The 16,473-nt window shown below is 48.6% G+C and overlaps 1 protein-coding gene across 3 annotated transcripts in view; it reads left to right on the forward strand.

The window, feature by feature from the left end:
• MYL4 (myosin light chain 4) overlaps positions 1–7,860 on the forward strand; it is a 29,544-nt gene extending 21,684 nt beyond the window's left edge. For all 3 annotated transcript variants that reach the window (XM_078437036.1, XM_078437038.1, XM_078437037.1), the window contains exons 4-8: positions 4,459–4,608; positions 5,848–6,021; positions 6,506–6,583; positions 7,140–7,184; positions 7,698–7,860. In XM_078437036.1, the coding sequence (XP_078293162.1) occupies positions 4,459–4,608; positions 5,848–6,021; positions 6,506–6,583; positions 7,140–7,168 (431 nt within the window). In that variant the 3' untranslated portion in view covers positions 7,169–7,184; positions 7,698–7,860. The remainder of the gene's footprint in view (positions 1–4,458; positions 4,609–5,847; positions 6,022–6,505; positions 6,584–7,139; positions 7,185–7,697) is intronic.
• The last annotated feature ends 8,613 nt before the right edge of the window (positions 7,861–16,473 follow it).

The following is a 16,473-nucleotide window of genomic DNA, read 5'->3' on the forward strand; positions in this document are numbered from 1 at the left end:
CCAGTTTGCATTCCCACCAGCAGTGCAAAAGAGATCCTTTCTCTCCGCATCCTTGCCAACATCTGTTGTTGCCTGAGTCGTTAATGTTAGCCGTTCTGACAGGTGTGAGGGAGTATCTCATTGTGGTTTTGATTTGTATGTCCCTGATGATGAGTGATGTTGAGCATTTTTTCATGTGTCAGTTGGCCGTCTGGGTGTCTTCTTTGGAGAAGTGTCTATTCATGTCTTTTGTCCATTTCTTCACTGAATTATTTGTTTTTTGGGTGTTGAGTTTGATAAGTTCTTTATAGATTTTGGATACTAACCCTCTATCTGATCTGTTGTTTGCAAATATCTTCTCCTATTTCATCAGTTGCCTTTTAGCTTTGCTGATTGTTTCCTTCGCTGTGCAGAAGCTTTTTATCTTGATGAGGTCCCAGTAGTTCATTTTTGCTTTTGTTTCCCTTGCCTCCGGAGACGTGTTGAGTAAGAAGTTGCTGCAGCCAAGATCAAAGAGGTTTTTGCCTGCTTTCTCCTTGAGGATTTTGTTGGTTTCCTGTCTTACACTTAGGTCTTTCATCCATTTTGAGTTTATTTTTGTGTCTGGTGTAAGAAAGTGGTCCAGGTTCATTCTTCTGCATGTCACTGGCCAGTTTTCCCAGCACCATTTGTTGAAGAGACTGTCCTTATTCCATCGGATATTCTTTCCTGCTTTGTCAAAGATTAGTTGGCCATACGTTTGTGGGTCCATTTCGGGGTTCTCTATTCTGTTCCATTGATCTGAGTGTCTGTTCTTGTGCCAATACCATACTGTCTTGATGATTACAGCTTTGTATTACAACTTGAAGTCCAGAATTATGATGCCTCCTGCTTTGGTTTTCTTTTTCAAGATTGCTTTGGTTATTCGGGGTCTTTTGTGGTTCCATACAAATTTTAGGGTTATTTGTTCTAGTTCTGTGAAGAATGCTGGTGTTATTTGGATAGGTATTGCATTGAATATGTAGATTGCTTTGGGTAGTATCGACATTTTAACAATATTTGTTCTTCGTATCCAGGAGCATAGAATATTTTTCCATTTTTTGGTGTCTTCTTCAATTTCTTTCATAAGCTTTCTATAGTTTTCAGTGTATAGATTTTTCACCTCTTTGGTTAGATTTATTCCTAGGTATTTTATGGGTTTTGTTGCAATTTTAAATGGGATCGACTCCTCTATTTCTCTTTCTGTTGCTTCAATATTGGTGTATAGGAATGCAACCAATTTCTGTGCATTGATTTTATATCCTGTGACTTTGTTGAACTTATGGATCAGTTCTAGCAGTTTTTTGGGGGAATCTTTTGGGTTTTCCATGTAGAGTATCATGTCATCTACGAAGAGTGAAAGTTTGACCTCCTCCTGGCCAATGTGAATGCCTTTTATTTCTTTGTGTTGTCTGATTGCTGAGGCTAAGACTTGCAATACTATGTTGAGCTTTAGTGGATTTTAATTAAGTATATACTTTTGTGTAGACACAAGCATAGTGGTACTCACGAGGACTAGAAAGTCAACTAATGACCACAACTTTTCATTTTCCAAGTGGGAATCATGGTCAAAGCCAAGGGGGACGGCTGGTTGCCTCTTTCCTCTGTGAAGATATTTAGGGCTGTGGCCTAATTCCTTTCAGTCTGTCATCCCTCTGGCCTTGAAGATGTTTCTTATTTTGGATCGGAATTGTTTCTGTTTTAATTTTACTCCTGCTAGCTCTTCATTTGATCTTTGATGAAGCTGAAGATGGTTGTGTTATGCTGGAAATAATGTTATTTGGAATGAAACTTTGGTATTAGCCCTAATTCTGCCACTGTTGGCCATGAGACTTTCGGCAAGTCACTTTTTTGAACCTTAATTTTCTTATTGGCAAAGTAATATTTGGTTCTTTTCAATTCAGAAATTCTGTGACTCTTTTCAGCATGTCTTAGCTTTATATTCTCCAGGTGATATGGCCCCATTAAAAAAAATGTTTATTCATTTTTGAGAGAGGGAGGTGCATGAGCAGGGAAGGGCACAGAGAGAGGGAGACAGAGGATCTGAAGCCAGCTCCACACTGACAGCAGAGAGCCTGATGCGGGGCTAGAACTCACAAACCTAGAGATCATGACATGAGCCAAAATCCGATGCTCAACCGACTGAGCCAATGAGGTGCCCTGGCCCCATTTTTTAATGCTGTTTTGTTGTTGTTGTTGTTGTTGTTGTTGTTGTTGTTGTTGTTGTTTTACCATAGGAGTTAGCTTCTAACTCTTGATTTACCAGTCCCTCTCCAGATTTCCATATTCTTGTAGGAAGGAATTACCACCTTTGCTCTTTGCACTAGTAAGCACCTGACTACTACAGACTATTGAGAAAAGGTTTCTTCTGGGCCATGAACATCACCTCTCATGCACCCCGTGATCACGCTGGCTTTGTCTTCTACCTAGTAGCAGCCCTAAACTCCAGTGTTTGGGGTTTCTGTGCATACCAGGACTCTGCAGCAGGCTGGAGTTTAGCAGGTAAAGCAGGTCCTTCCCTCCTCCTCCTCCCTCCTCACTATTTTCTTGGTGCCATGAATCCTTGGTCAGAAGTCATGGGCACACTGGCCTATAAATGAGGGTAACAATACTTGTAGCCTAAGGTTTTCGAAAGATTAATGAGGTAATCCATACAACATTATTAGTGCAGATCTTGGTCCGTTGTAAGTGATCAAATCGCAGGTCATCGTTCTTATTACTTCCCCTGTCAGGTCCCACCCTCCTAATAAGTATCATTATGGTCTTCTTTGATGAGGAGACTCCTTTTATTAAACCTGACCTCACTCTTCTGAATGAACTAGAAGATCAAAAAGTCTGAGTTCAGATTCGGCTAACATACATTCATCGAGCACTGAATTTGTGCCAGAAGCCATGCTCATTGCCTTAAATGTTAAAAAAAAAATTTGTTTTAATCCTTCTAACAAAACTGTGAGGTGGGTGTTATTTCCTTTTGGCAAAGGAGGAAACCAAGGTTCAGTGAGGTTAAGTGACCTGGCCAGGATTGCATAGTTGAGTGGTAGTGAGATAATACTACCTCCATTGTTTGAGCATTTACTATACGCTGGCCATTTTGTTAAGATTTTTAACATACGTTATTGTATTTAATTTGAATGTAATTTAAGAACCCTATGAGGTAGGTGCCATTTATGGAAGAGGAGAGGTTTATGGAGATTAAATATTTACTTGCCCAAGGTCACACAGCTAGTAAGCAATGGAAATGGAATTTGAACTCAATTATTCAGTAATTGCAAGACATATGGTTTTCTATCTTTTTAAATTCTTACAAAGCCCAATAAAGACTTGCAAGTAAACATCTTGGGGAACTTGCTTTGATGTGCAGAATGATTTGTAAATAATCCATAAGCAGCCTCTAAGGAATAAGTGTTTCTAACGTATATGGTGAGGGTTTAAAGCAGCTTTCTTCCTAAGTGGTTCACGCATTCTTTGGTTTACGTTGTTAATCTATCTGCTTAGTAAATCATTTCTTTGCCATTCCCAGTCCAGATTATCCCCAGTAATGAACTGGTTGAATCCAAATTAATGAGGAATTAAGGTTCTTTGCAAAAGGCCCAGGAGTGCCTTAATTCGGCCCTGCCTCTTTGATACCTAACCTGGTACCTTCAGGAATCGAGTCCTAGCTCTGAGCTGGCTCCAGAACTAGGGAATACAATAATAGCCACCATTTGTTAATTCCTTTAAAATACACTAGACAGCATGCTTGGTGCACTTGGTAATCCGCACAGCAACCCACTCAGGTGGACATTGTATCCCTGCTTAGAGCTAAAAAAAAAAAAAAAAGAGGGCCGATTAAGGCTAGTAGTTTGCTCAAGGCCACATGCAGGTCAGTGGTAGAGCTGGAGTGGTCTGATGGTCTCTACCAGGTCAGCTTGTCTGGCCTGGAAAAGGCAGTACTGATAGTAGCCAGCTTTTGAACAGGTCTTATCACTTTGCAAAGTGCCTCCACACGCTGCCACCTCCTTTGACACTCACAGTGGAGCCTTACTCCCTGTGTTTGCACAAGGAAACAGTCTTAGCTGGGCTTATTCTAAGCTACTCAGCAGAGCCAAGATGAGAACCCAGGAATCCTGACTTCTGAGCTAGTGCTGTTTTCATTTCCCTGACATTTTCCACAGGCAGGCACCTCCCCTACAGCAGGGAAGGGTGGATGGATGGGAGCCATGGAGTAGGGGAGACATTGAGGTTATATGACCATGACTGATAGATCCCAGGCCCAGTGCTGGAGCAGGTCATGTAGTCTCCAGGATGCCCCTTTGATTGTCAGAAGATGGTGTGGGGTGGCTTCCAAGGAGGGGTTGGAACGATGGCCGAAGGGAAATACTGAAATGTTTTATCAACCACATTGACCTGCTCTTCAGCCTGGGTGGGTGGAGGCTGATCAGCCTTGGCCCAGGGGCCTGCAGTCGGCTCTTCTCTCTGCAGAGTTCAAAGAGGCTTTCTCGTTGTTTGACCGGACGCCAACTGGGGAGATGAAGATTACCTACGGGCAGTGTGGGGACGTGCTGCGGGCCCTGGGCCAGAACCCCACCAACGCCGAGGTGCTGCGTGTCCTGGGCAAGCCTAAGCCTGAAGGTCAGTGTGGGCCTTGTAGCTCACGTCCTGGTGTCTGTCCCGCTGGCCCCTGGGGCTCTTTCTCCTCTCCCACTTTAACCCTTCAAGACCAGCCCCCCTCCCCAGGTTAGGAGCTGTTCTTGTTTTCCCTGTGAGGTCGGAGCTCCTGGAGAGCAGGAGTGACATTCTGTTGCTTCAGTGTCTTCCTCTGATGCCCCAGGGTGCAGGGAGGTGAGGCGGGGATCTGACCACGAACCACTTGCCCGTACCCCTGCACCCAGTTGCTCTTAGTTGAGGTGTCACCACCCTGAAATGTCCTGTGACCACTTGTTTCCAATGAGGGTCAGAGAACTAAAGATTGCAAATTACTTGTTTGATAGAAGTTGGAGCAGACTTGAGATGAGCTCTGTAATGATGCCTCTTTCGCTCATTTGCATTCAGTAGGTTTTGGGGGATGAGTTTCAAAAGTGATATAAGGGAATGTGTCCCATTTGTGAATATCACTTGTCATGTATGGGTAGTAAGGTTAACAGCTGCTCCAACACACACGTCCTTCTGAGAGGTGTAGGTACTAAGCGGGGCAGGCAGACCTGGGCAGAGCCCCCAGCCGGGCGGGGGGCTGGGATGCATCTCTAGAGGTTTCCTGGGCTCCATCTGGATCCTTCCCCTCCTCCTCTTGCTGGTGAAGACAACAGTGTGGGGTGAAGGATGTGGGCAGGAAAGGGTCAGAGGACCAGCAGGCCTGCTTAGAGGTTAAAAGATGCTTGGAATTTCCATTTTTGGAGGTTCCTGTGTTGTTATAAAAGAAAGAATTGCCAACATTTGCGGTATTTAAAAATTAAAGCTTTTAACACATGTCAACATGGAAAAGTGGGTTAGTTACAAAAGGATTGCAAATTTATAAAAATTATTGATTCAGAGTTGTCCCAGGCAATGCGGTCTAGTAATGAGACCCAAAGGGAGAATTTTGCAAAATTCTCTTTTTTTGCAATCCTATTGGTTTACCTCTGTGACATGCCTGTCACATGTCACAAGTCTACCTTGTGAATGTGAGGCCTGGTTCTGTGACCTGTTGGGCCCCCTCAGATCCTGCTGCGGCCACCCTCAGCTCCCCTGCCTAGCTGGCCACCTGGAACTGAGAGGTCTGGCTGGGAGTCATGGCGGCTTTCCCCTTCTACCCCGGTCCTGACCTGGCAGAGCTGGGACCAGGCCCCCTGCCGACCCTCTGCTCCCATCACATTGTTTCCTTCCTGCCTACAGAGATGAATGCCAAGATGCTGGACTTTGAGACGTTCCTGCCCATCCTGCAGCACATCTCCCGCAACAAGGAGCAGGGCACCTACGAGGATTTTGTGGAGGGGCTGCGCGTTTTCGACAAGGAGAGCAATGGCACCGTCATGGGTGCTGAGCTTCGCCATGTCCTTGCCACCCTGGGTATGCAGGCCGGTGGTGCCCGAGTGGGAGGAATGGAGGGTCGGAAGTGCCCGGGTGGCATATGTTGGGGGCGTCCAAGGGCCCTTGCGTCCTTAGGGTCACATCCTGATTCAGGCCCTGTCTCCCCAGGCCCAAGGTTGTTCCAACCTTCCCCAACTGGGTTTGCTCAGCTGGCTTGGGAGGAGAGGAGAGCAGGTTGGGAGAGCAGACAGGGATGAGGCCTGAGACGTGGGACCCAGGGCCCCGTCCTTGTCTTTGCTTCAGTCACCGAGGCCCTGGTCTGCTTGCCCAGTGCTGGCTGTAGGGCAAAGGGAGAGGCCTCAGGGAGTAGGAGGGACCTAAGACCCTTGGCTCCCCTTCCAAAGCTTGGATGTCCACCTCCCAGACCTGGGGAGCCTTGGGCCTTGAGACTCAAGGGAGTGCTAGGGTTTTGCCTGTCCCTCCTTGGCCATCTGTAACTCAGAGTCTACTTCTCCGACCCCAGGAGAGAAGATGACCGAGGCTGAAGTGGAACAGCTGTTGGCTGGGCAAGAGGATGCCAATGGCTGCATCAATTATGAAGGTATCGGGTCATGCCTCACTCCCTCGGACACCCAGGCATGGTGGGCACAGTTTGGGCTGGGCGGATCTGCAGAATAGGACGGAACAGATCCAGGGCCTGGAGGCTGTGTGTACCAGATGGGCAATGGTCAGCTCTCGGTGGATGTTCTTTTCCCTCCTTGCAGTGAACAGCATAGTATAATGGAAAGGGCACAGGGTTTGGAGATAGATCTGTGATAGACTGGCTGTGTGACTTGGATCAAGTCACTTACCTTCCCTGAGCCTCAGTTTTCTCATCTGAACAATGGGGTGGTGCTGGTACCTTTCTCAAGGTTGCAGGGATTAGCAGAGAAAACGTAGCTCATTTTGTCCATGTCTGAGTGTCAGCGGCGAAGACACAGGGCAGAGGTTCCGTCTCTTCTTCCAGCTGCTCCCCTTCAACCCCAAATAAGAGAAAGAGTCACAGTCTGGAGAAAGGGTGGTGGGGAGGTTGGAAGTCTGGCGGTATATGGGAGGGGAAGAGGTCCTAGGGGCTGGGAGGTGCCAAGTGTGTGACTGATTTCTGTTTTCTTTCCCAGCCTTTGTCAAACACATAATGTCTGGGTGAAGCAGACCTGTCTAGGGTGAGTGCGGCCTCTCCCTCCTGGTCCCTTCTGGGGTGTTCCGGGGCCTCCCAAACACCACCACATGCCCTAGAGCTTTTCTGTCCTAATCCTACCCCAGATTAGGGGTAGCGGGAAACTGGAGGGGGTAACCGGAGGGGGTCATGATGGGAGAGCAGCTTTGTCTGTCTACCTATGCTCTCTGTGCTCCTGCCTCCTGCCCTTGCTCCCTTCCAGCCTGGCCATGCGCTCTCCCTGGTCTTTGTACCCTATCTCCACCCCCATCAGTCATACTTTATGGCCTCTCTTAGAGGCTCTCAAGGCAAGACCATTTCCTTAGGCCTGGGGTCTCCTGTGCAGGCTCCTGCAGTGAAATCCAGGTCCTGGGTAGAAGAGAGAGTGCTTCTGGCCGGTGCTCTGGACTCTGTTCCTATTCACTCCCCACCCCCTGAGCTCCCCTGGGCTTAGGGCCATCCTGATTGGGGTGTGGGGTTTGTGATATGGGGCTGGGGTTCATCTAGCACTTTCTTTCAGGTGCCTGGCCCTTGGCCTTAGCCTTTCTGGGGTGAGTTAAGCAAGAGGCCCAGAGTGACTGAGCTGGAACTGGGGTCCTGGACTTAACCGCTGTGCCGCAGCCCCAAGGACTCCCTGTAAATAAACAGTTTGAGTAAGCCTGGGCCAAATTCTCTGATTCCAACCAGTCTCTGAATTTTTTTTTTTTTAAGTAATTAATTGAGGTGTGTGTGTGTGTGTGTGTGTACGTGTGCGCGTGCGTATGAGATATGAGGTTTCATGCATATTCCTCAGAGAAATGAGTAGTATCTGGGAGCTGGGAGGCAATATACATACAATATAGAATTTCCATCTTAACCATTTTTAGTGTATAGGTCTATGGTGTTAAGTATATTCACACTGTGGTGTAACCAATCTCCAGAACCTTTTCATCTTACAAAGCTGAAAATTCTATGTTCATGAAACACTAGCTCCCCGTTTCCCCCTCCCCTGAGCCCCGGGTGATCACCATCCTATTTTCTGTCTCCATGAATTTGACCACGTTAGATATCTCACGTAAGTGGAGTCATCCAGTATTTGTCTTTTTGCATCTGGCTTGTTTCACTTAGCATAGTGTCCTCAAGGTTCATCCGCGATGTTGCCTATGTCAGAATTCCCCTGTTTTTTAATGATGAATGGTATTCCCTTGCAGGTATGTACCACATTTTGTGTATGGTCCTTGTTTCTTGACGTGGGCCCCTGTAGGTGCCTCTTCCACTGAGTACAAAGCCCCTGGTACCTGATCCAGCCCTGCGTGTCCTGGACATCTCCCTGACTTTGCTGCTCAAACCTTGGGCTCCATACTCAGGACTCCAGCTCAGGGCCCTGGAAAGTGTCAGGGTCAGAGGGAGCACAGACTTCAGCCTGGGAGGGCAGGGGAGCAGTGGAGGGCAAGTGGCAAGAGGAGATGAGAAAACCAGGCTAGGGAAGGAGATGGAGGATGCGATGAAGTTAAAGACACACACCCAAGAGCAGAAACACTGATATGGGAGCTCAGGGACCCCCTTACCCCTGTATGGGTGTCCCTATATCCCTGAGAACTCTCCAGGGTGGATCAGATTCTCCTCTCACAGCCTTTCTGCTGCCCTGCTGGGGCATCCAGCCACAGAACTTTGTGGAACATCCATAAATCCAGCCATTGTTGAGATTCCATGAGCCCAAATGGGAAGATTGTTGTGGGAAGCAGAGAACCGCAAGCCCAAATTTGCCCTTCTCAGAATTTATAGTCTGGCCAGGAAGAGGAGACCAAGGCCCATGTATAGGCCTTCTTCTTTGAAGAGGGCTCCTGCTTTGGGAGTAAACTGGTTGAATCATAAAACCAGAGATCTTTATGTAGTTGTGAGAGGGGTCGTTGACTCCAGTGGTTTTTAAACTGTTTTAGCTCCAAAGCCTTTTGCTCGAACTAACTTATATTCTATGGGGAAGCCAATCATGAAGCTGATGGGAACCGAGCTCTCTGGCTGAGACGGCGGGCTGGATTCCAGCTTCTTGGAGTCTCTAATTGGGCTCCTTGGAGCACAACCAGAAGACCAGTGATTGAGCCAGACCTAATTGTAAAAATAAAAGAAATGGATCAATTGAAGTAAAGTGACTTATCCAAGGTCACAGCTAATAGTAGTCGAGCCCACTTTCCCAGAATCCTATCTTTTCCCCATTTTCAACACCAACCTGCCTTTGAAATTTTTTTTCAAGTTAGGCTCTCGGGAGTCTTTCACTCTTGTTTACTCCCTCCCATTCTGACTGCTCTTTTTTGACCTTATTTATTTCTCCTTTTTGAAAATCACCCTCCCCAACTTGAAATCTGACATTCTTCCTCCACGTTGGGGCCTCATCAGATTTCCTCCCTTCTTTTCTTCATGAAGTGTTTATTGTTCACTATATGCATTTCTAAGGAACTGGGGCTAAGGCTCCCAATGATTACAAAACTGAAAGTGTTTTCCCTGCCAAAGAGTAGCGTATGGTCCAGTTCAGCAATGACAGAAGCATCCAGGGACTAACCAGGAAATGACTGCCCAGTGGCGTAACAGCAGCAAGATGGCTTCATCCTTGTAACTTATGGTGTAAGTTCCAAGAGGCCTGTAAGAAGAGGAACCAGAAGGAAGTGAGGTGTGACAGGGAAGATTTTCCTTGGGAGATGGGCTTGAAGTGAGACCTTAAAGATGCCCCAAGGCTGGTGCTCAGCCCCAGGGAGAAAGAAGGTCTCGAGCAGGGATTTTACCAACTCCTTCAATAGACACTGGGTGCCTGCTGTGTGGATGGCACTGGCTTGGGCCTTGGGGATTCACTGCCCAGCCATGGTCCCTGCCCTCATGGAGCCTACAGTCTAACAGGAAGACAGACATTAAGTGGTTGTAATCACGTGACAGAGAACAGCCAACATTTTTGGAACACAGTAGCAGTTATGCTTGTGTTTGGCTGTGAGTCACGAAGACCAAAAGTGGCTTAAAAGAAACAAAAGTGCATCTTTCCCTCCCGTCGAAGTCCAGAGGCTGGCCGTCCACGGCTGGGATGGCAGCCATTCTGCACAAAGCCCTCCGGACCCAGGCTCCTTGTACCTTATGGCCCCGCTGTGTGTGACCTCTCTTCATGGTCTAACATGGCTGTTCTGGCTCAGCTACCGCTTCTACCGGGGGAGGAGCTCCGGAAGCATTTCCTACTTGGTGAGCCTCCTCGGGCACCAGCACAACCTCTGTGGTGGTGGGCTTGTTCACGCGAAGACAGAAGAAACCCCTGTCCTCTTAGTCACCCCTTCCCTCCCCAGCCTCCCTCCGGCCTGACATGCCAGTCAGCACTTGCCCCACCAGGGAAGAGGTGTGGGTGAAAGGCGACCTATTTCCAAGTTTTTCTTTGGACTGACTTCCAGGATTTCAAACCATGACCCGGGCCATGTCTTCGTCTGCTCGGGCTGCTGTGACAAATTGCCACAGACCAGGGGGGCTTAAACAAAAGGCATTTATGTTTCACAGTTCTGGGGGCTGGAAGTCCGAGATCAGGATGCCAGTCTGCTTGGGTTGGTGAGGACTCTCTTCCTGTCTTCCTGTCGTATCCCTAGAGAGGAGAAAAAGTGGGGAGAGAAGGAGAGGGAGAGAAGAAGAGAGGCAGAGGCTAACCCCATATGAGGGCTCTACAATCGTGACTTTGCCCAAACATGGTTATCAAAGGCCCCACCTCCAAATACCTTCACACTGAGAGTAGCAAGCTGGGGCTTCAACATATGAATTTGGGGAATTCAATTTGGGAACCGAATTTGGGAACATAATTCAGTTCTGTAGCAGACCATATACTCTATAGGAATAGGACTGAGCCCACTGTGGTCCCTTCCACCACCCTGAGGGGGGGCCAACTGTTGACCTAAGAGGGTGGCCCTTCAAGGAGGTCGAATGAAGGTTGGGGGAAGGGCCATCCCAGATCCTGTGCAGATGGGAGGAGGGCTCCGGCCTGGGGCTAGCAATGCCATCGTCCCCGTGGGGTGACGGCCAGTGATGGCACACGGAACAGCTGCTTTTGTGGAAGGATGAAGGCGACTGGATGTGCCCACAGGCCAGACTTCCCATCTCCCAGCGCCTGGGACAGTAAACACAGACCCTGGTGTAGCTTCCTCACCACCCGAGCCCTGCGGACAGATGCTGCAGAGGAAGCTTCCTGCTCCAGCTCAGAGAGGATGGGCAGCTTCACTGAAAGTTCCCACCATCAGAGGGGATGAACCAAAGCAGGACACAGGGAGGAGATTTAGGGAAGGTTCCTGCTTACACTCTCCCCTGCTCTGCCCCTTCACCACTGCCCGTCCAAAGGGTATTGTGTGCGTCCTGGCTCCTAAGCCCAGAGCCTGTCCTGCCCCCTGGAGACAAAATGGGGAAGGCAGTCACTAGGGCCAAGGTGATTACGGAATGGGGTCTGCTGAGGCCACAGGCAAATTTCAGAGAGATGACGATAAAGAGCATTATCAACTTAGCGAACACCTACTATGTGCTGGGCGCTGTGCTAAGCACTTCACTTTTTCTCATAGCAGCCTGCGAGATAAGAGTCCTTATCCCTGTTAAGATTTTTAAGACATGACAGAGAATGACAAGCTCTATTCTTTAGTCTCTTAATTTCCCTGCTGCAGTCGAAGGCTGTAGCATGGTATAATATTAATATTCCCAGAACGCCATTTTCATCAAGTTGCTTCCTCAATTAGGACTTCCAAAACCTCCCTAAAAGCTACTGGTCACTCCCAAACTTTTCTGTCAGTTTCTTCCTTTATTTGGCCCTATGCTCCTAGGGACACCACTTGCTGTGGCCAGCTGACCTCTTTCCCCTCAGTTAGCTCCCCCATTCTGCTTCCTCCTCCTCCCCCCTTCCTCCTCCTCCTCCTCCTCGTCTCCCTCCTCCTCCTCCTCCTTGTCTCCCTCCTCCTCCTCCTCCTAGTCTCCCTCCTCCTCCTCATCTCCCTCCTCCTCCTCCTTGTCTCCCTCCTCCTCCTCGTCTCCCTCCTCCTCCTCGTCTCCCTCCTCCTCCTCGTCTCCCTCCTCCTCCTCCTCCCCGTCTCCCTCCTCTTCCTCCCCGTCTCCCTCCTCCTCTTCTCCGTCTTCCTCCTCCTCCTCCTCCTCCTCCTCGTCTCCCTCCTCCTCCTCCTCCTCCTCCTCCTCGTCTCCCTCCTCCTCCTCCTCCTCCTCCTCGTCTCCCTCCTCCTCCTCCCTGTCTCCCTCCTTCTCCTCCTCCTCGTCTCCCTCCTCCTCCTCCTCCTCCTCCTCATCTCCCTCCTCCTCCTCGTCTCCCTCCTCCTCCCCGTCTCCCTCCTCCTCCTCCTCCTCGTCTCCCTCCTCGCCTCCACGTCCTCTTGATCCATCTCATTCCTCCCTCCTGATGCGTGCTCTTCTTTCTGCGCAAATGATTCCCACCCTTCAAGACCCAAGTCAGGCTGCCCCTCCGCCCCGCACCCCCAGCTTTCCCCGCTGCCAGAGGTCTGTGCTAATTATCGATGGCCACAATTTAGTCTCCTTAACACAGCTGTCAAGTTGGAACCCAAGATATCAGAGCTAGAGGAGACCCTGGAGACTTCCAGTGGAGTGTAATCACCCGAGAGCAGCATTTCGCGTAGTGACATCACGTGCCTGGGTGGCGGTCTGTAAAACGTCCTTGGTTACCAGGGCTTTCAGGTGGAAGGTGTGTTGGTGGAGACTGCCAGTGGTGCAATACCCGCCTCACACCGCTAGATGGCAGAATTGCAGCGGCATGTTTCCGCTGGGCGCCCAGGTGTGATCGCACAGCTGGACCCGAGAAGCGGAGGAAGAGGAATTCTCAGGCTGGGCTGGAAGGAACCCTAAGAAGTCACTCAGTCCATCACTATGCCTTCAGGAAAATGGGGGGTTTATTCACTTGCAAAGACTCACAACTATTAGCCAGCTTGCTTCAGTAACCCCACAAAATTTTGCAATGAGGGGTCAAAGGGAGGACACTATCCCGGACACGTCCAGTCGGCTCCTAAGTCGCTTCCGTGCTCGTCTTCAGTCCCACAGGTTGCAAAATGAGGAGGATGATGAGCTCATCGTTAATCCCTTGCAGCTTTCTGATACTGACCATTTAGAACTCGACAAACTTCTTGCTATTCAGTTTTAGTCCATTTGCTCTCTTTTCATAGTCATTGTGGTTCTAGAACTTTCAGTGGTAGAAAGCATTCACTCAGAAGAACTATGGAGTGCACCGTAGTAGGTGCTTTGGGAGATTAACAAAACAAAACAAAGTTTTGAGTTTAAGCTCTCTTGGAGGACAAACAACCTGCATGTGAATAGTTAAACTACGTTAAAAGACGAAATAGAAGAAAGGACACCAGGCAGTATAAGTCTATGTATCAAAGGAGAGGCTTGGGATCCCACAGAGCAGTGGGAGCTCAGAGGAGATGTAGTCAGGGAGGGTTTCCCAAGAGGTGTGGCAAGCTTGGATCTCCACCAACTAGAACCAGTCTCTGTCTTTTAGGACTTGGTAAAAAGAAATAGGGAAGAATGAAAGGACAGGGAGAAAAAGAACTGGAGAATGGGACGAGAGGCGAGCAGAATGGAAGAGAGATAGAGGGGTGAGCAGGGACCACACTCTGGAGTGATGTGCACCAATTCAGAGGTAGAGAAGACATATAAAAACAATCTAAAGGTAAACTGGGAAAGTACTTTCTTTTCTCCCCTAACCTTGTAGAACCACAGAATTATAGACTTCCAGGCTGGGAAGAGACCTCTGGTTCAAACCCTTCCATCAGAGCTGTGTAACATGACTACCCATTGTTCACTCGAATACTTACCGTGATGTGGGACTCGCCACCTCTCAAGGTAACCCATTCCATTTGAGAGAAACTCTAATATTCTTCTTAGTAAGAATCTGATATTTACACTTCTGAGATTTCTATCAAATGGTCCTGGCTTTGTCTTCCAAAGTAACCCAGAAAAGATGTAAGAACATTCCCCATGACAGAAGTTGGCATTTCTTCTTTCCTCAGCTGAGGGCCTACCAGCAGGTGCTTGTTCCAGGCCCAAATCCTTGAATCCACTTAACGTGGCCAGTTGCTTTCTAACTTGTTCTATCTGGGGCTCAGTTCTCTCTTAGCAGTGTACTTGCACACTTAATTTTTTTTTAATGTTTATTTTTGAGAGAGACAGACATGAGTGGGGGAGGGGTAGAGAGAGGGAGACACAGAATCCGAAGGCAGGCTCCAGGCTCTGAGCTGTCAGCACAGAGCCCAACACAAGGCTTGAACTCACAAACGGCGAGATCATGACCTGAGCCGAAGTCGGACGCTTAACTGACTGAGCCACCCAGGCGCCCTACTTGCACACTTTAGAGTCTGGAAATTAATCTTCTGGACAGAAAAGATGTAATTGAGGTCAAAACTGCCAGCACAAAGGACTGTACTCTTCCCGTTCTTCTTGCTCTGAACATATGCACATCATATTCTTATTGATTCTAACATTAAAAAAATTTCCTCATTTAGGACTTATGCCTTCTTGGCCTTATTGCTCACAGCCCCATGCCCCAAGTTTATGTTCACAATCAGCCCTCAGCTGCCCCTCCTTCCACCTTTACGGATAAGAACCCTCAGAACCTCTTTCCTCAGCTCCATCGGCCTCTTTGGAGCTCCTTCCCCACCTTTTTCCTTATTTAGTTGTTTGTGATTTGCTTTTGAATACCATCCATTCCGCTGGTGCTAGGAACAGAGATTTAACCATAAAAGGCCCTTGTGGGCATATTCATGCTCTTTTTCCAAGAAGATTTATACTTTTCATCATATTTTCAAAGGGGTCAGAGAACCAGAAAAGGTTAATAACCATTGTTTCACAGTCTTTGTGGGATTCTGTTTATCTTTTCCCTCATTGTTCTGACATTGCATCTGGTGTGGCCAGAGTTCCTTCCAGACTACCATGACCTCTAAGATAGCTCACCCCCTTCTCGAAGGACTCTCTTCACTTCTGCCTCTCTCCCAGACATCCCTGAGTCACACTTAGGTTTAAAGAGGCAATTCCACTTCCTCTGTGGCCCCCCTTTGAGCTGACTAAATGTTCCTACCAAGCTGGACCCACGTGGGTGTGCACCACTGCCCCCCTCCCAGCTGGAGCTCGTTGAATTTCTACCGTCACTTCTCTTCCCTTATCACATTCGATGGCCTCCTCTGGGCTTCCAGACAGTGGGTTCCCTGTGGATGTGAGTCTTCTTGGTGGTCAGTATTCTCATGCCTACTCTCCTACCAGTTTCATTTTTCTTAGACAGAGTCCATTGTCAAATGGAGATGAATCCCATCTCATAAATTTTTGGTCATCCCCAAGACAGTATGTGCAATTTCTACAAGAACTTAGTCATTCTGTGTTTATATGAATCTTATCTGGTGCCTCTGACAACTAAGGGCCACAGTCAGTGTGGAGATAGGGGCTTGGGGTTGTCTGCGTCTCAGTTTTCTCTGTGGCACGTGAGACTTTGGTCCCAGCCTTTGAGGACCGGGAACTGCACATCTGGCTGGGCTGGTCTCAGGGCTCCCTCAGCCTCCTGACCCTCAGGCTTCAAAGGAGATTTAAAGGTAGCCCCCTGGGCCCTACCACCCCTTCTCCCATTCCATCCCAACCCAGGCTCACTGTCTGAACTCAGCTCCTCTGTGCCCTACATGCTATGGAGAAGCCAGGGCTAAACATCCAGCGTTGACAGCGCGGTTACCAGTTGGAATGTGAAGAATTCCACACCGACTTCATGTGTTTTACTGCTGGTACTGCAACTTTTCGTTTGCCTTAGAATTTCGTCTTTGTGACAGTTTGCCAGGGTCTAGTCTCTTGTACTGAAAAAGCTGGCATGGTGCCAGGACTTTGTTGTTTAGGAAATTGAATAGAATCTGGTCCTTGCCCTCAAGGAATATCGAGACTGATGGGTAAGCTAAGACATGTTTTGTGCACAAACACGAAAACATCAAGCAGAAGACAAAGGCTTGTAAGACTGATACTCGCAAAGAAGTGGGGGGGGGGAGCTTGAGAGGGAGAAGCAGGCTTATTTCCAGTTAGGAGATCACAGAAAGCTCGTTGGAGGAGGAGGAGCTGACATTGAAAGAGTAGAGGTGGGGGGGGGGGGGGTTGATCCACACCCACAGAAGCGGTAGAGCAGTGGGTTAAGAGTAGAATCTCAAGGGAGTAGATCCCAAGCACTTGGGTCACTCAGTCGGTTGAATGTCCGACTTCAGCTCAGGTCATGATCTCATGGTTTGTGAGTTCGAGCCCCGCATCGGGCGTGTGGCTGTCAGCGCAGAGCCCGCTTC

This window comes from Panthera onca (genome assembly GCF_046562875.1).
Source record: "Panthera onca isolate mPanOnc1 chromosome E1 unlocalized genomic scaffold, mPanOnc1 haplotype 2 h2.Chr16_ul_2, whole genome shotgun sequence".
Classification (NCBI taxonomy): domain Eukaryota; kingdom Metazoa; phylum Chordata; class Mammalia; order Carnivora; family Felidae; genus Panthera; species Panthera onca.